We start from the raw sequence: 23,991 nt of genomic DNA on the forward strand, positions 1-23,991 counted from the left end.
GAGATGCCTTGTTGCTGGACGCGTAGCCGTGGGCGTGTATTTGGGGAAAGACTGGAAACGTTTTCCCTGCACGCAGTGCACATAAACGCCCCGTGAACCGTAATCCAACCGTCCAAATCGCCTTTGACTTTTAAGTATCCGACGGTGGGATGAGGGTTTTAGGTGAGGTGGCCGGTGTGGTGTTTAAGATCCGAATATGTACCGGGTTCATCTGAAATTTTCGACGTGGCCGGTTTGGCGCCTCGCTCTAATGCGGCGCGAAACAAACGGGTTCGGACTCGTGCTAATCGGATCGGATAAATTAATCCATCTGCATCCAATTTAGCAGTAATAACGTAAATATTTTGTGAAATGGTTTTTTTTTTTTCTTTCTTTTTTTTAAGGTGATTCTACTATTAGATATAATTTTAATACGAACATACAAATTCATAAAATTTGGACAAATTCAGCAAATCTGATCGACTAATTAATAATGTTTTATTTTTTTGATTCGAACTATAATTTAATTTGAAGTTGTTGCACATGCAGTTGATCAATTGAAATGGTTGGGATCCACAGAAAATGATTCCACACCAAATTTTGATTTGGTTAATCTACTAACAAAACATAAATTATATTCGATTAACAAGATTCATGAAAATTAATTTTACTTTAAATCTTGAACTTTGAATTTCTTTAACTCAAGGAGACAGAGATCTACACTTTTGCTTCTTAATTTTGTGGGCAATTAAGTTACCGATCATCCCTATAGCAAGTGACAAAGGGCTTAGTGGTTGATACTCGAGACTCAAGTTCGAATCCTAGTTGATTCACATTTCCAGCTAAGTTTATTTCTAAATGAAATAAACGAAGCGGATAACGTGCTACCTATCTCTCTAAAAAAAAAAAAAATTTGCGGGCAAGTTGGAGAAGTAGATGGAGGAGATGAGTGGGGAGAGATGAGTTGGCTAATTAAGTAAAAGTAATTATATTTTTTAAAAAAAAAGTGTCTAGAGAGAGAGAGAGAGAGAGAGAGAGAGGAGGGATCCATTAATTAAATAATTAAAGAGAGTTGATGGAAAGGAATATGTAGAACCACTTATTTTTTAATTATTAAAGTTTGAAAGGTTAGGTACTAGAAGTTTGAGAAAATGTTTAGATATAAATTACGAGGACACAATTTGTTACCTTTCAAGATCGGGCAACGCTATTTGTACACTTCTTCACTGCATGTATGTTTTATAACATATTTATTTAATAGTTTTACTAGTGACTTAATAATTTTTTTAAAAAAATTGTGAATTTTAAAAGACATAAGAGTGTAACATATATATATATATTTTTTGATAAAAAATAGATTCCGTCTTATTCATTTAAAAGATGAATTTAGCTACAGGATAAAACTATTAAATAAATATGTTATAAAACATACATGCAGTGAAGAAGTGTACAAATAGCGTTGCCCGATCTTGAAAGGTAACAAATTGTGTCCTCGTNAGACATAAGAGTGTAACATATATATATATATTTTTTGATAAAAAATAGATTCCGTCTTATTCATTTAAAAGATGAATTTAGCTACAGGATAAAACAACCAGATCTCACGGGGAACCCCAAAAAAAAAAAGTCAACAATAACTATACTTTGAAGACATGCAGAAGCAATTTCATAAGTCCTTGGGCGATCAAATCTCGGCTAGAAAGAAACCTAACGGGTGTTTTCTTTTCTCTAATATTCTTCTATTCCACACTACAACAGAATTGGGTTATAGGGATTTGGGATACTTTTGTGTAAGTGTCCCATTTATAACAAAACTTACAAAAAAATCTACTAATGCTTAAATATGAAGTTCAATTCAATCAAAAATAAAATGTTACTCTACTTAACCCACCCCACCGAGCCCATTCGGTCCGATTACAAACAGAAAAGAAAAAAAAAAAAGAAAAATCGATTACCATCTCCCCTTCTTCCCTCACTCAATCAACTGAAATTATAGACGAAGAGCCCTTCCCTCTCCTCTTCCTCTGCCACCGCAGCCAACGAGGTAGAGTTTCGACGGTTACTAAATATTTAAATAAATATTGGTAAATTAGCAACACTCTTTTTAGGTTATAGCAACACTCTTTAACTGTCATTATATATCTAGCGACCCAACATATAGCAACACTTTTTAAAAGTGTCGGTAATTTAGCCAGCAGCATTTTTCTTGATCTGTACCGACATTTAAAAGTGTCGCTATAGACCATTTTTGTTGTAGTGCCACTCTAACCAAAGGACCCACCACGTAGTAGCGACAGTCATTAACTCTCTATCTTAGTACTCTCACTTTTCTGCAATATTTATATTTATATATACATAGTTATATAAATAGTGTAACATTTATATTATTTATATATACGTACATTAGTTATACATATACCAACCATTTGTGCAAATCATGTAAATTTATTTATTATTTATTATATATATATATACAAAAGAATATGCGCCTAGCCAGGCGTGCTGTGCCGAGCCATATATTGGATGTAGAGATCACAAAACATATACACGTGTGCAACCACATGCCCCTCTCTCGTGCGTCCGAGCCCACACGTGTGCAAGTGCATTGCTTTGGTACGTGACACATGATATCCCCTCTCCTCACGCCACGTCACCATGCATGCATGCATGCATGCACCTCTTCGTGGTTCCTACATACATGTGTGTATATATATTGTACACGGCCTGTGAACACCATTTGATCAGTTTATATATATTGTCCAATATCTCTTCATTGAAACATTGGTGTTCCGATCTTTGAGCTTTTATTTGTCGCTGCTAAAATGTTCGCCATGGAGATCACGAAGAAGAGGGGGAGCTTGTGGGCCATTCTCATCGTGATCGTCGTGCTCTTCCTAGTCAGTCGTAAGCAGATACAATCTCCGCCTTGTAATAATTTTATGTTAATCTCAAAGCAAGTTGAGTATCATTCGATATACGTACGGTTCATATATATCTAGCTCTCCTCCTCATCACTAAATATGGTATAGTAAATTATGTTTGATTTAATATTACGAAATATGAGTTACCCGAACACTTTAATTTTATCCCTACGTGTATGTAATTTGGATTTTTTTTATTATTATTATCATTCTTCTTTATCTTCAGATATGTAGTATGTATATATAAATGCACGAATGCAGAGGAGGCGAAAATGGCGGAGGCGCGGGTGTGTATGGTTCGGAGTGCAGGGTTCAAGGGGATCTGCGTGTCTGACACCAACTGCGCACAGGTGTGCATCAGCGAGGGCTTCGGCGGCGGCGACTGCGAGGGTCCACTCCGTCGATGCATGTGCCAGAAGCCCTGTTGAAACTTAATGCATGCAGCAGCAAACTAGCAGTGTATATATATATATAACAGTTTAGACTTCAAAGAAAAAATAAAGAGCTGCTAGCTAGTACTTTGTAATCGTCTTCTTCCCATCGCATTGGAAGATATATGCTAGCTAGGTGGCAAAAGTACTTCTTTTGTGTGTGTGCGCGCGCGCGCAGTAATCAATAATAGAAAAAAAAAAAAGTGTTGTGGTTTATAATTTTTTATGTGACCGGTATGATTGTCACTGTATAGAATAGTTGATATGCATGATTGGCGTAAAAAATATGTTGTGGTTTACAATTTGTTTCTTTATGTGACTAGTAGTATGTTTGTCACTGTTTGGAATATTTGATATGATTGGCGTACATACTTTTGTTGGGTAATGCACTGTGCAGTAATGGATGGATTTTTACAAAAATATTAATTAAAAAAATAAAAAAGATTGTACTTATTTATAATGTGGCCCAACTAGAGTTGTAATAGCATTACCACAGCCCAGTCGGCCATTGCGTGACAAGCTCCGTGGCCTCGTAGTCTCCCTGGAAAAATATTTACAAAATAATATTATAACTGGAATTGTCTGTCGAAAACAGGGATGTCAACGGGTCGGGTTTGGATCGGATTTTTAAAAATTCGAACATAAATTCGAAAATTAAATTAAAATTCGTATCCGGACCCAAATCCGGCTGGTTTTAAAAATTCACTTCCATATCCATATCCGTACCCGACCAAAATTTTGAAACCCGAATTCGGACGCGGATCCAATGGGTTTTAAAAATTCATACCGTTGAATAAAAATCTAAGAACTAAAAATTATTAAATATTTTATATATTATATAAATAAATAAAAATAAAGTATATATATATATATATAATTTAGGGATAATTTCATCCTTCTAAGAGACAGGAATTTCATAAATGCCCCTCTAAATTACAAAATATCAGCAATAGCCCTCTAAAAAGAAAAAATATTCACAAATATCCTTAAGATTAACATTCCGTTAAAAAGTCATCTAATATTCTATAAATACCCATTTTACCCTTATTACTAATTTAACTAAGTGTAATAATTTTTCGCTTGTAAATTATATATAGTTGTAATGCAATTGTCCATTGTAATATTCAATATTAATTTCAAGATTTAATTTTTTTGAATTTTATTTAAATAACTCACATAAGTCATACAAAAAATATTTTGATATAAAATTTTTTTGATATTAGTATTTTTCATATGACCCAATCAACCAACAGTTTTTTAATTGCAAATTTATTGTCAACAAAAAAGTAAAATTGTATGAAGACCCGCTCACCCATTAGTCCACTTTGGCATGGCCCTAGCTTTGAATAATATATATATATNCATAAGTTGTTTTCGATAATGGAGCTTCCGAATCGACGATCCCGTTCGTTAAATATGATTTAGAGTATTTAAAATTTTTAAAAAATAAATTTTGTAATTTTTCGAAATTATAATAAAGTCCATCAAAGTGGGCATAAAATGAATTGTCAAAATCAAATGACGTTCTAAAAATGGATAATCAGATTCTTCAATTTAAGATCAAAGTTATTGATTTTTATCTAGATAGTGAATATAATTTTCTATCAAAAATTCAATTGATTCTGATTCTGATTCTTTTATATCGTTAAGTTAGCAAGTATCACACCGTTAACAATTGTCAATTTTGAGATTTTTTGATCGTAAGGTAAATAATATCAAAAAATTATAAAATTTGATTTTTAAAAATTTTAAATGTTCTAGATGATGTTTAACGGTATGGATCGCCTATTCAGAAGCTCTATCATTGAAAACGACTTATGAGTACGAAGGCGATCGTATTTATAAGAGTATAGTAGCCGCACTCTCTCTTTTTCTCTCTCTCTCTCTCTATATACATCCTCTCAACCTATGTGGTTCTTTATTTTTGCAATTGAGTATTTTTTTTTCCAACTAAGTTAAAAATTTTATCAAATTCGCGTGCGAGGGATCTCAATTGAAAAACTTTTAACTAAGTAAAACGTAAAAACAAAAAAAAAAACTAAAAGTTCAAAGGCTCTTAATGTTAAAAAATTGAAGTTAAGGGGGTTTATTTCAAAATGACCTATGGATGAGGGTTTCCACATATTTTATCCACCAATAATTAGTACTAAAAATATTATTTTTAAAATTTGAAGGGTATTTATGAAATTATTCCTTTATTAGTTGCTGTCAAAAGAACAACCCAACCAAGGGTAAATTAGTTATTTTATAACTTAATCTTAACGTCGGTTAGAAAAAAGGGTATTTGTGATAATTTTCTACATTTGAAAGGGTATATATGATATTTTCAATTTTATAGGAGTATTTACGATATTTACATATTTAAGAGGGTTAGTGGTGAAATTGCCCCTATAATTTATTCGGGTTCGGGTTTGGATCGCGTAAATACAAAATCCATATATGTATTCATATTCGTCGGATTTTTATTTTCTATACCCATAACCAAATTCATACCCGTTTAGCTCGAATAAATCCGTCCCGTTCGGGTTCAGATTCGGATAATATTTCGGGTATCCATACTCATTGACATCCCTAGTCGAAAATCAGTTTTCTAGGTTCTTAAAAAAAGAAAAAAAAAAAAAAAAAACTAAGTTTTTATGAAAAAATTGTATTTTTTGTGTTTTCGCAATCTGTGAAAACGATCTTTTCCATAGGATGAAGCGTATTTTTTTGAACCAAGTTATATATATCAACGTTCGCCAAGCTTCTGAAATCAGTTTTGGTATATTTAAATCTTTTAGAAAAATTTCAGAAAGTTAGAACTTATGAGTAACAAATCTTAAAAATTTCAAAAGTTAGAACTTATGAGTAACACATTTTAAAAATACATATAGAGAGAGAGAGAGAATTGACCTCCGATGTTTTCAAAAGTACATTCGACCTTCGAATTAAAAGATGGGTGTGGTTAGGATAATAGTGGTCCTCTAGGGTTGAGTGGGTGGTTGATTAAATAATATAATCAAACGGACGAAAATAGTTAAAGAGGTTGATTTAACAGCAAAAAATTTATAGGCATCAGGTGCTTGGTACTTTTAAAATCACCATAATTGAACTCTCTCTCTCTCTCTCTCTCTCTCTCTATATAGATATATATACATATAAATTCCGACTAGGGTGCCTTTAATAGTACTAAATATTTGGTGTTATCAAATTTTTCACTGTTAGATTTATCATTTTGACTATTTTCATCTGTTAGATCATACTATTCCATCAATTACTCACTCAACCTAAGTGGACCACTATCTCCTAACTAACATCCCTTCGTCCAATGGTCGAAAAATCAGATAGTGCCAATGACTTTGTGCTATTAGAAGCAATCCGGTTTAATTTTATATAGGGTTAAATGTATACAGATCCCTACAAATATAGTGAATTACAAATATATTTCTATAAAGTTTAACTTTCATATATTATGCTTACAAAAGTTCTAACATTTTCAAATATATTATTTTGATTTGTTACCGTTAAAGAACTGTTTATAATTTAATAACAAATAAGTGAAATATTAAGTTTACCATCACAAATGTCTCTCCAAAATTAACAAGAGTATAATATAAGAAGAATAAATATGTCGAGTTATCTCATAAGTTAATTAGGATTAAATATTTAACCTATAATTAATTAAAATTTTCTAACAGTAGAATATATTTGAAAACATTAAAAATTTTATTCAAACAATATATAAAAATTAAACTTTATAATAATATATTTATAATTCACTATATTCGTAGGAATCTGTATAAAATTAACTTTTATATATATATATATATATATATATATATATATATATATATATATATATATAGGCCATGGCTACTATACTATTATGAGTATTGGACCCTCGTACTCATAAGTTGTTTCAATGATGGAGCTTCCGAATCGACGATCCACTCCGTAAAATATGATCTAGAGTATTTGAAACTTTAGAAATAAATTTCGTAAATTTTCGAAATCATAATAAAGTCCATCAAGTGGGCATAAAATGAACGGTCATAATCGAACGACGTTCAAAAAAGGATGATCGGATATTTAACGGTGTGGATCGTCGATTCGGAAGCTCCATTATCGAAAGCAACTTATGACATACATAGGGCTCTATACTTATGAAAGTAATGTAGCCTATATATTATATATATATTATAGTGAGGCTACATGCTATCAGAAGTACGGAGCCTTCCGTATTCAGCTCGTTTTCGATGTTGCGACTTTCGAATCGTCGATCGGCTCGCGTTAAACTTGATCTAGAATATTTGGAGTACCTAGAAATAAATTTTATTATTTTTCAATATTATTTGCCTAGTGATCGAATGGACTCAAAATCAAAAATTTCAATAGCCGTAGTGAGCCGTTTGCAAGTTTAACGGTGTAGAAATATCAAATCACTGAAATTTTTGATAGAAAATTTTTTATACTATATTAAAACAAGATCAATATCTTTTGATTTAAAATTTTAATGTCATATTATTATATTTGTAAGATTTTTATTTTCAGCCGTTGATTTTAAGCCCCTTCGTCCACTAGGCAAATGATATCGTAAAATTATAAAATTTATTTTCTAGATACTTCAAATACTCTAGATCAAGTTTAACGGAGCCGATCGACGATTCGAAAGTCGCAATATCGAAAACGAGCTAGAAGCATGAAAGGCTCCGTGCTTCCGATAACATAGTAGCTCACTCTATATATTATATTATAGAATTAGGCTGGAATACTATTAATAGTAAAAAGCTCTTTTTGCTTATCAAGTTTTTAACCTTTGATGAAAAATTGTAGGATCAGGGATATTAGTCGGTGAGAGTTGAGTGATCCCTCTGGTGTGAATGTCTCCATGGGTTATAATATTTAATCAATGCGTTAGAAATAATGAAAAGAATTGATCAAAGGTTAAAAAACTAATAGCAATAATAAAATTTTGCTACTATTAGTAGCCCAGTTCAACTATATATATATAGATGAACTAGGCTACTAATATCGATAGGGAGCGCTCCGTGCTACGATAGTTGTAGCCATTAGTTTTATATAATATATTATTCATATATGAAAAGAGTAGAATATGGCAACTAACGCTTTCAGGAAAATGTTAAAAAATAAATGCCACCGCTCACACGATTTTAACACTTCTATTTTGTCTCTCCTGCCAAAACAGCCCGAGTTGCCAACAAATCAAATAAAAGCCACCACCACTTTTAACTTTCATTCCTTTTTTTTCCGTGAAAACCCCATGTAGAAAATTATACAAGAATTAATAAAAAGAAAAAAAAGAAGAAAAAAAAAATAGAAGAAAACATTCTCACTCTACAGTAATTTGCAGTATAGTGGTAAGCCTAGGCTTTCTATACCTCCTCAGAAGCAAGGAGGAGCACACAACACTCACGGACGACAGCGCCATGCACGCGCCCGCCAGCCACGGCGGCATCCTCAGCCCCGTGAACGGGAACAGAACCCCCGCCGCGATCGGTATCGCCACCACGTTGTACGCCATCGCGAAGAAGTAGTTCAATCGGATGCGGTTGAACGTCTTCCTCGAGAGATCAATGGCTGTGATCACGTCTTCCAGGTTGTTCCGCACGAGCACGTAGTCCGCAGCCTCGATGGCGATGTCGGTCCCTGCACCGATCGCCATGCCGACGTCCGCGGCCGCGAGGGCGGGGGAGTCGTTGATGCCGTCCCCGACCATCGCGACTATCGACCCGTTCTTTTGGAACGAGTGGACCACGTCGGCTTTCCCCGCCGGCATCACCTCCGCCCTTACGTCTTCGATTCCAACCTGCGAGGTCGACGAATGTTTTAGTGTTTCTCTAAGCTTTCTCATCATCTTCTTTTTGCATATAAAGTCCCTCTGAAAACCATTACACGTAAAATCTCTAGAAAATGTTGGTGCTAAAATAGTATTACCTCCTTCGCGACGGCACGCGCAGTTCTCCAGTTGTCCCCTGTCACCATTACCGGATTAACGCCCAGCTTTTTGAGCCCTTCTACGACAACCGCGGCTTCTCTTTTGAGGGGATCGGTTACCCCCAGAACCCCAAGAAGAGTGCCATCATAAGCCACAAGTATACCTGTTTTAGCATTCTCTTCTAGCTCTATTAAGAAGCTTTCGACTTCTACAGGAATAGAAACCCCATTTTCGGTTAACAAACTTCGGTTCCCGACCTGCCCAGCAAAATTTAAAAACTCAACAAAACTAGGATCTTGTTCAATCAAACAAAAAAACGGGAGAATATGGCGCTAATCATCTGATGTATATTAGAAATTGTGCTCAAAATAATAGTACATCACATTGTCGGAGATCAAAGAAGCAAAGGATGCATAATCTAAAATTGTTCGCCAAAAAAGTTTCAGAAATACTCACCAAAACCTTTTTCCCATTGATCAAGCACTGCACACCTCTCCCAGGCAAGGCAGAAAAGTCCATAGCTTCAAGAAGCCAGCCAGATGGTATTGCCTCTTTGATTTGCTTTCCAGCGTTTTCCGTCGTAGGAAGCTTATCAAAGAAATGGTAATGATGCGCGTAATCCAAAATTGCTCTTGCAAGAGGATGCTCGCTGCTTGCCTAAGCTAGTCAAAAAGTATATCATAATTACTCTATTGCACTTAAATGTTAAGGATGTTTTTGCAAAATTAATCCATCTTTTCTGAGGCTATTTTCCAACTTTGACCCACTTTTTGTTTATGTAACTTCGAAATTAAATCTTCTTTTGAAGATTGAACTACCCGAAGCCCACTTTATGATGAATTGGTACAATATTTCAACCGGGGGAAGGAACTACGGCCCATGCAAGGATAATATTGTCCAAATTTGTTATAAAAAAAAGAAAAAAAAAGTATGGGTCCAGACTCGCAAAATCCAAAAAGATGGGTTTCATAGGCAAAGTGGCCTGCCTGCAGGGATATGAAACCAAAGAGAGTAAAAAACCAAACTCACTGGCTCACCTCTGCAGATGCAACTAAAGTGAGAAAATCTCCGACATCCATTCCTGAGAAAACTTTTGCAGCTGTAACAGCCGCTTTCCCTTGTGTTAGGGTTCCGGTTTTATCAAAAATCACATGCTGGATACTTTCAGCTCTCTCCAAAGCATCTCCTCCTTTTATTAGAACCCCGTGGCTCGCACCGACACCAGTTGCCACCATTACTGCAGTTGGTGTTGCGAGACCTAGGGCACAAGGGCAGGCGATTACGACAACCGATATAGAAAACATGAGAGAGAAGACGAAACAGTTGCTTCTTTCGGTGACCCACGAATCAGGATATGCTCCTAGTGATCCACAGAGGAACCTACATTCAGTAAATGAGAGAATAAGCATTGAAACTCGGTGCGATTTCAGGTATTTGATTAAAGATACAAAGCTTACCATCCCAAGAATGTTATCAAGGACATGGTGATAACCACTGGAACGAAAACGCTGGCAACCTATAGTTAATAAGAAAAGAGTGTCAAAAGGGCAATTATATAAACAAGAAGAAAACTTTTAACTATGGATAATTTGGATAAGATAAAGGGCTTACTTACATAATCTGCAAATTTCTGAATAGGAGCTTTAGACATCTGCGCCGTCTCAACCAAAGAAATAATCTGGCTAAGTACCGTGTTTGATCCCACCTTAGTGGCTTCTACATGAAGGACGCCATGCAAGTTCATTGTACCTCCAATAACAGAAGAAGATACCTCCTTAGGAACAGGTGCAGATTCACCGGTCACCATACTTTCATCGACATGGCTTGTTCCCCAAACAACAGTACCATCACATGGAACTTTTGAGCCAGGAAGAACTTTCAAGATATCACCTGGTTGGATTAATAATGCATCTATCTCCCTCTCTACAACATACCGCCCATCTGAGTTTTAAGAGATTGACAGGAAAGTTTAGTGGTTATTATCTTCAAAATGCCAATGGCTTGCAGACTCAAAATTAGAAAAGTGTTTAATCTTGTTTAAGACGATATAATAGAAATATCTATCAGGTCATAAAATGAAAAAAAAAAATAATAATAAACATCATCCAGCAGATAAAATTTTTTAAGCTATTACTCAGACATAGATGAACTCTTAACACTCTGATGGCTTCTTAGAAATTGAAATACACACCTGCGTCTTTAACCAGCAAGAGAGCCGTTGAAGGAGCCAGTTCCACTAGTTTCTTAATAGCTTCTGAAGTCTTCCCTTTTGCCAGACTTTCCAGATATTTCCCAAATAACACAAAAGTAATTATCATTGCACTCGTCTCAAAGTATATGGGGGACCAGAATCCAGTAAATGCACCGTACAAGAGAGCACCAACAGAGTAGAAGTAAGAAGCAGAAGTTCCCAGTACAACCAAAACATCCATATTTGTAGAGCCGTGCTTTAAAGCCTTATAAGCCGCTATGTAGAACCGTTTGCCAATAATAAACTGAATTATAGTAACCAATACCCACTTCACCAAATCCCCCATCAAAAAGGGTCCACAATGCAGGAGGAGAAAAGAATTTACAAAAGGTATGCTAGGGCAGACCATCCTTATGAAAAAGACCGGAATCTGTTGCATTCCAATCAGCACAATCAATCATTAGGAGCTCAATATACCTACATTATCCAATAAATTGTTCTTGTGATTTTGAATAAATTGAAGGCAAAAACGTATGGACTCTCCTCCAACAATCAATCATTTTAAGATACATCCCTCAACTAGAAAGTAATAGTCTCTGTAACTTTTTGACAAATATTTTGCAAATTGCCCAAATACTATGCAACGGTTTTTGAAACCTTAAATTCTCACAGAACCAAACAGGATTTTCTCACATGAAACAACTCATCAGTTTGAGGATTCAAATACAAAAAATGAAAATTTAGGAAGCCATTCCCAAATAACCACCTATAGTTGGAAGGGTGTCCATAGATTTTAACCAGAATAAAAAAAATGCATACGAGAGAATGCAGATTAAAAAGCATACTCACACTGAGAAACAGACTGGAGAGGAAAAGCTTGAACGTCTTCGAGGCTTCTTGAGCATCATTTGAAGCTGCTCGCGTGTACGGGTTCAAGACATGCGCTTTAATTTGCCCGTTACTTTCTCTGCCAATGGCATCCACTATTGACCTCAAGCCAACAGCTTCAGGATCAAATACGATCGCGATTTCCAAAAGGTCGATGTTTACCTCAAACTGTCGAACTCCTTTCAAGTTGTTAAGTATCCGTTTCAATAATTGTAAATCGGTTTCGCCATACAATCCAGTTACACCCAATAAGGTTCTATCTTGCTGACTGCTTTGTAGAAACGCAGCCTCAAAGCCCGCATCCTCGATAGCACTGACGATTTCCTCTTTACTGATGAGTGATGGGTCATACTCAACTTCGCCTAAGGCGGTTGTTAATGCGACAACTGCTCTCTTAACACCTGGTAGCTTCTTCAGAATCCCTTCGACAGAACTTACGCATGCTGCGCAAGTCATACCGCCTATTCTAAATTGCCCTGTTAAGGATTTTTGTGATTTTGATCGAGAATTACTAGAATCTGGAAGGATTTCTGCTTCAAATCCTGCATCTTCTATAGCTTCTTTTATGTCCTCGTCCTGTATTGAACTAGGGGAACTTTAGCCTAGGAAAAGGGAAAGTGAGAAGCCCTAAACCCCAGAAGACGTACACAAAGCATCATTTTTCTTACTAATAACCATGTAACATGTATGAAAGATGAAACCTTGCCATCAATACTCAACCCCTATATCTCCAATGTTAGGCACAAACACCAATTCAATCCAAAAATTAAAAATTAATTGAAGTCCAATAGCGATCATATAATCCAAATACCTAAGCGTAAAACACCACAATTTCACAAGTAATCCCAAAATCGAGAGCCCAAAATCAAATTAAAAGAGAAAGGAAGAGGGAATTCGATCCGACCTTTACTATATTGGAGTCGAACACGACGTGCGCCTTGTTCTGGAGCAAGGAGACCGAGGCCGAGGAGACGCCGCGGAGGGCGGAGACCGCGGCCTCGACGGAGCTGGTGCACGCCGAGCAGGTCATCCCCGTAACCCTAACCTCGACCCTCCTCATCCCCCGCTCCTCATCATCCTCCTCCTCCGTCTTCTTCTTCGTCCCCACCCCCGCCTCCTCGTCATCGTACGCGTCGAGGAGTCGCACGTCCTCGAGGTCACCGGAGCCCTCCCTCGCCGAGATCGCCTCCGTGCGCCGGATCCCCCCCACCGCCGTGAGTTGGAGGTCTCTGAAGCTCGGAGCCATGGCCGAATAGAGAGAGAGAGAGAGAGAGAGAGAGAGAGAGAGAGAGAATGGTGGAGAAAGGGGGGAAGGAGAGAAGAATAAAAAGAGGAAAAGAGAAAATAATAATAATAATTATTATTATTATTATTATTGTTATTTATTATTATTATTATTATTATTATTATTATTAGAGATTTTTCGTAAAGGAACGGGTAATTTGGTAAGTGGTAGGTGGGTTGAATGACGATTTTGCCCTTAGAATTTTGGTCAATGGACATCCATGTCCTTAATTATATTTTTATTTTTATTTTTTTATTTTGAATTAAATGAGCAGGTTTGTGCATTTATAATGACGGCCCCTTCAACTACAGATAATTTCGAAAAAAACACGCAACTTTTTTATTTTTTTTTAATTAAGATTTTGAAATGACACACTCAATTTTGAAAATTTATAGTTTTATTAGCTTTAGCTATTAACATTAATTATGTCAGTTTCTATGAATTAAAATTGACAAAATCTCTATAATTTTTAGTAAAATTATGTAATTCTAAAAATTTTGATAGCAAAGTGGTTATTTGATCTCTCGAAAAAGCATATAAAAATATTTGGACAATTTTTTTTCAGCTTTTCGTCGGTTTAAAACTAGCTTTTTGAAAAACTTATTTTCATATTTTATAAAAAAATAGTATTTTTATTTTTTTTAAAAAAAAAACGAAAACACTAATTTTTCCACGAAACAAAGTTCCAATTTAAGATGATTTAGATGTTTACCTTAATCTTTTGGTGGTGGAGCATTTGTCAACGGATTAGTTAATGCGGACATGGGGGAGTTGATCCGATAACCTAATTCGAGTAGTGTGGTGGTTTATCTTATTTGTCCATTTCCTCCTTTTTTAAAAAATTATTTTTTAATAAAAAGTTTAGACAAAAAAAAAAAAATGATGCATTGAGGAGAAGATACAAAACATGAAAACAATATGGTGGGTGCCTCAAAATGTGACTCAAAATCATTTAGTAATTCAAATTCTAACGCAGAATGCGTATAATTTGTCGGCGATTTAGTTTTCTAAAATTGATGTTCAGGTTATGTGTTGAAATATTTGCACAGAATTTATAACATTACTTGTAGAAAAAATTATGAACAACTGTTGGCCAACATTTATCTTCTTAATTATCGTATCTCTTTGTTATCTAAATATTAATTTAATAATTTATTAAATTGATAACTCAAGCATAAGTTGCTTGTGCCATAATCTTTGTTTATTCATACTTGGGATATGATACTTGCGTAAAACCATAAAATTGTGTCACTCTTTAAATATTGTACGATTCCTCATTAAACTTTGTATAATTTCTCACCTATTCTCACTTTGGCACTTCTTAAACTTATATTTATTTTAACTGTTAATTACTTAAGACAAATCTATTGCTTATATTTAAGAGCTTAATTATTTGGTCCGACTACAAATAAGAAAAATAATTAAAAAAATATATGGAATTTTTAGTATTTTTTTTTACTTGGAGAGAAAAAGAGAGGAAGCTCGTTACTCTTTTTATTTTATAGCAATAAACTCAGTAAAAAATATCAAGAAATTATACTTCTAATTTGAGTCCTCATATATTAATTATTAAGTTTTTAGCCAACTGAGATAGATAAGGTATATATGTGTTGAATTATTTTGGTGTTACGTTAACTGTGGAGATTATTTTGGTCAAAAAGAGATGTTTCTACTGGAATTGGAGGGGTTGTGAGTTAGAACTTAGAACTTAGAAGGGCTTGTTTGGTGCCTAAGCCAAGGAAGCAGCAGCACGAGTCTAACTTTGACCCAGTGTCTTGTCGACGCAACCGACAACCATCTCATTCTATATAATTTTGAGATTTATAATAATCAGCAGGTGAAGCAGTCTCACATTATTGTAAATAATTTAAATTAAGTAGTTTTATCTTACTCATTACGTCTCAGTCACTGACACGGTGATTAAGGTGGATTTCATTTATTTTCGTATACTATAATATATATAAAAAAAAGGAAAAAAAGAATTTGTGTTAAATCTTCATCTGAATTAACGTATAAATAATTATGTTAATTCGAATCTTATATTCCACTAATGTTGTTTCTATTCTTCTAAATGTTGAAATTGTAGGAACATATTTAAAAAGTGAAATTGATTATATTTAAAAAGGCAAAATAAAAAAATAATAATAATTGATCAACAGTTCAAGAATTTTGATAGTTATTATAATAGTATTTGTTCCATTTTGCTATCAAATTTTTAGCCTTTAGATGATAAATTATAGGGTTAGAATGATAGTAGTTCTTTAAAATTGAGTGATTTTTCTATAATTGAGTGGTCTCCGTTGGGTTATAATATTTAATCCAACGGTTATAAATGATCAAATAAATTGATCCAAAGGTTAAAAACTTAGTAGCAAAAGGGAGCAAATACTATTAATAGTATTATAGCCCAACTCTATATATAACATAATTAGCTTTAAATCAACAATAAAATTTGCAATTTGTGTTAAGTGTGGAGACATAGATTTATAATTATACATTATTTCTTCTAAATTTATTATATGGCAACGTTCTTTTTATTATCGAGTGTGGGCTCTATCTCGAACCGGCTCAAGTCCTCCACATTTTTTCTCTCTTTTTGTTTGAATCAAACCGATTTTTTTTTTTTACTTGAACCGATCCGATCATTCTTGAGTATGGGCTCTCCAAAATCAGCTCAAGTTTTTCATATATTTTTCTCTTTTTTTTTTTTGCTTGAACCGCACATGATTTTCTTTTTTCTTTACTTGAACTAAACCGGGTCAACCTGTTGCATTGGGCTGAACTAGCCTAATTACTTCACGTGTTTTCATCTTTGAACTGAATTTTTTTCTTTCTTCGCTTGAACCAAATCAATCACAGTTGAATGTGGACTCTACCCCGAACCGGCTTAAATTTTTCTTCTTTTTGCTTAAACCAAATCAAGTTTTCCCTTTTTTTTTTGCTTCAACCGAGCTGAATAAAACTTTTGCATTGCGCACGACTGTTCGTCTTCTTTTTCTTTCTGCTATTATCTTCCTTTATAGATAAAATGAATCTCACCCATCATCGTCGCTTCTTCAATTGTTGTTTTACCTTCCTTTGTAGCTTTTTTTTTTTTTCTAATTTTCTATCTGTCACATCGCACGAGTTATTATACTAGTCTAATATAATATATCAATTTGCTTTTAGAGATTATATATAAGCAATTATCCCTCTTGTTGCATCTTTTAGAGCCATTAAATAAAAAAAAAAAAAAAACAGGTATGTGGTTTTTTTTTAATAGGGGCAATTGTTTGTATACCCTAAAAAATTTTCAACTTTCTAATTTACCGTTTTTAGAAGGCTAATATTAAAAATATCTTTTTAGCGTTCCAAATTATTTCAAATGTATCCCTAAAGTTAAATTCTGTTAGTTGTCAACAATTGTTATCTTTGTGAAATTACTCTTTTGCCTTTTCAAATATACCCTTCTATTGTCACTTACTTTTCTTAGTTGCCTTTAGTATAGGGATAAAAAAAATATTTTAATTTTTTATCTTTTTAAACATATCTTTCTACAATTACCGATTTTTCTTATTTTCTCTAAAGTTAAGGGCAACAAAGAAATTTTTGATTTTTTTTTTTACTCGAGTAAAAATTTAATCCGAATTTAATATGAGATAACTTAACATATACTAATATCAAGGGTATTTTTGAATAAGAGAGAACTATAGAAGGGATATAATTGAAACCAAAAAAAGGAAGAAATTAGATATTTTAAAAATTTTTAGGGATATATATATTAGATATTATCCCTTTATAATAATAATAATAATGACGACAAAAATGGAAAAACAGGAATGGTTGAAAAGCCCAAAACAATGTGCCACAGATCCGCACACAGTGGGGGATTTATTCATTAAAAAGCGTGCTAAGAATATGCATTACTAGATTCCACATTTCTAGATCCATGGAATCCACCTCACTCCACCAAATCTTTTTGAAAATTTCTTTTTTACCATATCAATATAATTAGATACCAGATACCAAAAAATTATTTCAATTATATGGACAATTAATTTATTTTAATATAGTTTATACGACTTTGACAGAAGTAAAGAGCCATTCCTTAAATTTCAATAGAGTTATTATTCAGTACGTAGGTAAATTTCGACACTTTAAAGATCAGTAATAAATTGTAATTGGCATAAAGTGGTATGCTTTTTTAAAGCTTTGATTTTATTTTTTTTTTTTTTTTGCGCTTCAATTTGTAAGAAAATTATACTATAAATTTAGTATTAATTATAATAAAGCAAATTCTAAGGTCACTCTCTTATCATAGCAGGGACACTAGCAAAGGAAGAAGTGAAGAGTGACTCGAAAATACACCAAACAAATTGGATGTGGTCACTTTTAATTAATGTGTTCTTATTATATAATATTTTTTTTTATAATTATAATTAGTTTGATCATGCATGCTAGCTTAGAATCCAATTTACCAAAATTTCCCTTTTTTTTTTTTTTACTGATACTTTTGTCAACATTTTAGAAGGTTCGAGGATGTTGGACAAACATTTTGAGAGATTCTTCCATGGACTTGGTCCACCATGCCATTTAATTTTTGTAACTTCTCTGTTGATTTGTTCTCCATTCATTTGTTGGTATTTTTCTTCTTCTTTTTATTCTCTTTAGTTCTTAAAATTTTGGCGTACTGCTCTTTACCACCGTTTGGTTCGGGGTTAAGTAAAAACTTATTATTTCAAAAATAGAATTAAGTTCAGAGTTAAGGTGGAGTTAGAATAATTTTATGTTTGGCTGAAAATAGGGTTTAGTCCAGGAATAGATAAAATAATATTTGGTTGGAGTAGGTGGGATAAAAAGGATGGTGCATAAAATAATATTTTATTTGGTTAGAGTAATGGGATGGGGTGGGGTTAGCTAACTCCACCCTCCAAATTGGGTGTTTGGAAATAACTTCGGGATTAAAGGGTTACTCTATTCCTTAACTCTGAACCAAACGGGTGATTTGTATTTAAGTAGAGTTCTGAACTGGCCCTCGAACTCTAATCATATCTTACTCCATTTTGTGCCTTACCATTATTAAAGATTAGTGAAAGGGCACGATTCATTCGAATGAATGAGATTGATGAGCACACTCTATCGACGTGTAGATAATAACATGACGTACGGGCCACATGTATGTAATAATTAATCTCTTGCTTTTCGAGTGTGAGGAGTACGTAGAAGTTGTTGTTTAAAAGCATTCTAATAGAAGCTATTATGATAAGTGATTCTGTACTAATTCTTTTAATTAATGGGAGCCATTAAATCGACTAATAATTTTTCTAATTAAAAATAATATACAAAAATATAACTTAAAATTAAGGTGGAAAATTCTCAATTCATTTGCCTGTCCTTTTTGGGTCCTAAGAGGGGTATTTTGGGAATAAAACAAGAGAAAATAGTAACATTGGGCTCGTACAACATGTACTACGTACCTCTCTCTCTAGAATATATATATATTAATATATATATATATATATATATGGAGTTGGATGTGTACTACAAAGGTTACGAACAAATTTCCCAAATTCTCCTTCATCTCGCATGTTCCTTGTAGATCACACCGTTCACGTACATCATTGATTACATTTGCATGGTGTGACTCGTTCAACATCACGTGTAGCTGCAAAAGTACATTAATTATAATCGATTTTTTCAACAAGTTTGAATATGGGTGGGTTCAAAGTTATAAATGTTGAAACCGTGCATCAGCTGGGAGGTCAACAAATAAAGATCTAAGAAGAAATTAAGAATTAGATCTATCCTTAATTGCAGTTTTTATGAACATGAACTTCTCCGACGTCACCGCTGTCGATCGCCATTTACGAGTGGAATGATGATCAGAAAAAGCTTAAAATAAGATGAAAGTTTTATTCAAAATATAATATATATATAACATTTGTTTCTAATCAAAAATTAAGATAAATATTTAGAGGTAGGGGGTCGAATGTTATAGAATATTATGGATATTCCTTCAAAACTCATGTCAATATTATTTTCTCCGCTATAATTTAGTAATTAAATTATATCAAAAATACGGTTCATTACTTAAGAATTTTGAACTAGTTCACCCCTAGTTATACTTAATTATAAATAATTGTATATATAGTATCGTGTGTGGGGTTAATAACTTTTTTTTTATTTTGTATGAATGTATATATTTTTTGCATATCTAATTAAGTTTTATTTTATCATGTCATATGGGTCATATGTTAATCATAATAACAAAAAGAAATTGAAGCTAAAAATATGTTATACTTTTTTGTGAATCTACTTTCTTTTTGTCTAAATTAATAATTTTTTTATTTACTATTTGTATAGAATAGCTTGTTGCAATTAATTAGTTTTAATTTGGCATACATTCAATTGTATTTATAATATTTCCAAAGAAAATAAAGTTTAAGTTAAGAAAAAAAGGTGTAGATAATAGATGATGGACAAAATGAAAATTTTATGTAGTTTTTTAATGAATTATTATTAATTAATTTGGGCATTTATAAGTACTCTATTGCGACGGTGAATTGTCGAACCAAATAACCATCTAAAAGGGTTAAATATAGAATTTTAGAAATTGAATGGCGATTTCAGAAGTAACTTTATCAGAAAACAAAACACAAAACAATTGTTATTTAAAACTTTCTCCTTACTTAGTATTGCTTATTACTCCAATCCTAATTTAATTTTGCTGTGCCAAGAAATTAAGAGATAAATATGCGGCTATTAAATTTATTGTTCATTAAAAAAATAAAAAGGAATAGAATAAAGGTTCCCGAAAAACAAAGGTGTGTGTGAAATATTTATCATAATTATTTCTCAGTACAAGCTAGCTAGAGAGAGAGAAAGAGAAAGAGTAATTAAAAGAAGCATCAAATCGTAAAATTTTATGCTTCTTCAAATTATATATCTTCGAGTTCTTATACCTCGATATTAATTCTTAAATATAATTCTTTATTCTTTCTTTCTCTCGTGTCATTTCCACTTTAAATCATATATATATACTAATTAAAAATGGTGGTGCTAGAATCTCCGACCCAACACAAACACGAAGAGAAATATTATAAAGATATAGAAAATATATAATTCTTATTTTATTTTTTATGTTATCATCATGCATCCAAAGGTCTAGCCACCATGCAAATTCGATCCCCAAAACTCAATAATTAATTAATAATTTTTTACAAATGTAGTTCATCGACATTAATGCTTTAATCTACGTTCTAAATGCTTGTTCATCGCAAAGCATGCATCAATAAGAATTGTAAGAATTAAGCAAGGTATTAGTTATCATTTCACACAGTTAAAAATAAAACTCGATCACTAAAGTTTGGTCCGAATTTGCTGTCATTTTCTCTTCTCTTTATAGAGGCATCAATTTACCAAGATATATAATTACTAACTCATAGCTACAACTGAGGATTTGGTGTTATCAAATAATAACGGCAATAGCTCGTTTCTTATTTAACAAATAGGTCGACTGAAAAAAAAAAAAGAGCGAATTTTGGTGATCTAAACTCTATGCCAAACTACGTGATTCGGAATAATTTCACTAGGGTTAGGAATCCGCAATTAATAGAAAAGGAGAAAACCCTTTAAACAACAAAGATTTGCTTTTATGTGTATTTAGTGAAAACACCTGATGAATCCAACAATAGTAATTGGAGTTAGATTATAAGATATTGTGGATTTGTTGGTCTCTTCTTTTTTCTTTTTCTTTTTTTAAACATGAAACTGTGGAAAGTGGAAACCATGCACTGAGGCCAATGTGACATTCTCATTTGTTTTGGTAGGTTAAAAGAAGGGAAAAATTTAAAAATAAAAAAATAAAAGAATGAGAAAGAGGAGGATACAGTAGGTAATGTGATCATACCTAAAAAGATGGAGGATGCTTAGGAAAGAAAGAAAAAACAAAAAAAAAGTTGGGAGCCAATCTTTTAACTATACTATTTGACACATTCTGCAAGACCCATGTGGCATACCTCTTCGTTTGCTTTCCAAGCATAGTCACGCGCGGTGAGATCACCGCGTCGCATTCTGGGTCGGGCTAGGGGTCGAGACCGGGTCGGAAACGTGCTCCGCCGTTTTAATTAGAACGTCACCTGGAAACGAATTAGCTTAATTTGGACCACGACTTAACTCGAGCTTCTTAGAATGGTCCCGATTGCGGTGCCCCTAAATCTTGAAACTTATAAATAATAATAATGGCTAAAATATTAAAAAAGAATTTATAAATATCCACTGACTTTTAAAATTTTATATTTTATTTTCTTAGAATTCTAAAAATATTTTTAAAAATTATGAAGCTAATTGGAAAAAAGAAATAGCCGAATTATTCTTATATACTTGCCCTAGAAAATAAATAAATAAATATATATATATATATATATATATAATGCTTTAATATATTTTTATTGTTTTAAAAGAAATTTTTAGTATAAATTATATGAAATAGATGAAACAATAAAAATATATTAAAACATTATATATATATATATATATATATATTTATTTATTTNGAAAAAAGAAATAGCCGAATTATTCTTATATACTTGCCCTAGAAAATAAATAAATAAATATATATATATATATATATATATAATGCTTTAATATATTTTTATTGTTTTAAAAGAAATTTTTAGTATAAATTATATGAAATAGATGAAACAATAAAAAAAATCTGGCAGAAGAAGGTTAAGTGCATTAATTTGAAACTTTGAGAGATAAAATATAAATTTTTGAAAAATCAAAATGCATGTTTATATGTTTGGAAATCTTGGGCTTTCACACTTTTCTACAACTGGCTCTCTCTCTCTCTTCCCTATTCTTCTACAGCTGTCTCTCTCTCTCTTCAACTACCGCACTCACTCTCTCTCTCTCTCTCTCTCTCTCTCTCTCTCTCTACCCTCTCTTTCTCTCTCTTCCCCTCTCTCTCTTTCTCTCTTTCTCTCTCTTCCTCTCTCTCTATTTCTCTCTTTCTCTCTCTTATCTAATCATTAATTTTGAAATCAGTTCTTCAACTTTAGTTTTTTAATTAAAAAAATTATTTACAGAATGACCATATATAAATTTTAGTAAAATTGTAAATAAAAGTATTAAAATAATTCAACCCTATAAATATTAAAAGTTAAAAAAATATTAATTAACAAATTATTTTTTTAATGTATATAAGACTATTTTATAATTTTTTTATACTTTTAATATTTTTTTATTTTTAAATTTTTAATAATTATATATTTGAATTAGTTAAAATATTATATACCTGTCGCGAAGCACAGATCCTATACTATCCTAGTAATTGATTAGTCCTTTGTGGTTGGCCAATGGGAGAGCACTATGGTCTTATTGGTCCACGTGGCAATGCTGACGTGGCAAGACAAGTTGGTTTGCTATTGCTGTAGTAGTAGGAGGAGGAGCCCTTTTGTAGCAGTCACACAACCAATCAACCAAACCTAAAGTTTTGGATTGAGAGAGAGAGAGAGAGAGATTGGTTTTTAAGCAACATATATTCGTGTTCGTGCCCCTACTTTGCAATGTCATATCACACCCAAAAATAAAAGAATGAAAAAGAAGAAAAAAAAAAAAAAAAAAAAAAAAGGTTATAGAGCTACTATGTTTATGGGGCCAAATTTTTGAAGGGACAGAGGAGGGTGGACGCCNAAAAGAAAAGAAAAGGTTATAGAGCTACTATGTTTATGGGGCCAAATTTTTGAAGGGACAGAGGAGGGTGGACGCCACAGGTAGAAGCACTTTGTCCATTTATTTCCTGCACTATGAAGATCCAAAAAAGAAGCGCACAAAAGAAACAAAAAAGATGAGCTAGGAGGGCTTATGCGGATCTTCGTGTTGCCCAATTTCTCCGTCTTGTATTACTACTCGTAGTTCCTACTTGGTTTAGCTTTTTAAAAGTTTTACATTTCTGCTTCTGACTGTAGCAAAATGCTTTCTGAACGATATTTGCTGTAGAAGAGCTTTGACTAAACGACGTATATATATAAATCACTTAGGTATGCTGTTAGACGAAAGTTTCATAAAAATTTCCTATATTACTCCATTTGTTAGGAAGAGAAAACACAGTCACTATTTATTTGTTTATTTTCAAAATGAGTTTTGATAAAAGTAAAATTTAATATTTTCCAAACGCGTCCCATCGCGAGCCCAAATGGCCCAAGCATGCCCAGGGCCGAATCTCCGTGTGCTAACGTCATTACAAAAATACAAGAATCGGTCACAGGCAATTAAAGTCGGCGACGACATGCCAATCAACTTGATGACGACGCCGACTTCGGATATCTGGGCCGTTTCTTTCTTCTGGGCTCGATATGGGCCCAAGAAAGGCCTTATGC

At 33.1% G+C, this 23,991-nt stretch overlaps 1 protein-coding gene across 1 annotated transcript; it reads right to left on the minus strand.

Moving 5' to 3' along the window:
• LOC109720427 (copper-transporting ATPase RAN1) lies at positions 8,451 to 13,634 on the minus strand. The gene is made up of 9 exons (XM_020247532.1): positions 13,250 to 13,634; positions 12,307 to 12,921; positions 11,458 to 11,887; positions 10,882 to 11,207; positions 10,724 to 10,782; positions 10,304 to 10,646; positions 9,723 to 9,923; positions 9,266 to 9,523; positions 8,451 to 9,137 (listed from the first exon to the last, which is right to left on the minus strand). Exons 1-9 carry the CDS (start codon positions 13,589 to 13,591, stop codon positions 8,661 to 8,663), a joined length of 3,051 nt encoding a protein of 1,016 aa, XP_020103121.1. The 5' UTR covers positions 13,592 to 13,634; the 3' UTR covers positions 8,451 to 8,660.

Source organism: Ananas comosus, linkage group 14, assembly GCF_001540865.1.
Source record: "Ananas comosus cultivar F153 linkage group 14, ASM154086v1, whole genome shotgun sequence".
NCBI classification, from domain to species: Eukaryota; Viridiplantae; Streptophyta; class Magnoliopsida; order Poales; family Bromeliaceae; genus Ananas; species Ananas comosus.

Bases quoted from the DNA above. Each gene is read 5' to 3' on its own strand.
- LOC109720427 (XM_020247532.1), bottom strand. From the start codon at position 13,591: ATGGCTCCGAGCTTCAGAGACCTCCAACTCACGGCGGTGGGGGGGATC. The intron at 11,208-11,457 runs GTGTGTATTTCA...CTTAAAACTCAG, and splicing joins CTTGCTGGTTAAAGACGCAG to ATGGGCGGTATGTTGTAGAG. The intron at 9,138-9,265 runs GTAATACTATTT...TCGACCTCGCAG, and splicing joins CGCGTGCCGTCGCGAAGGAG to GTTGGAATCGAAGACGTAAG.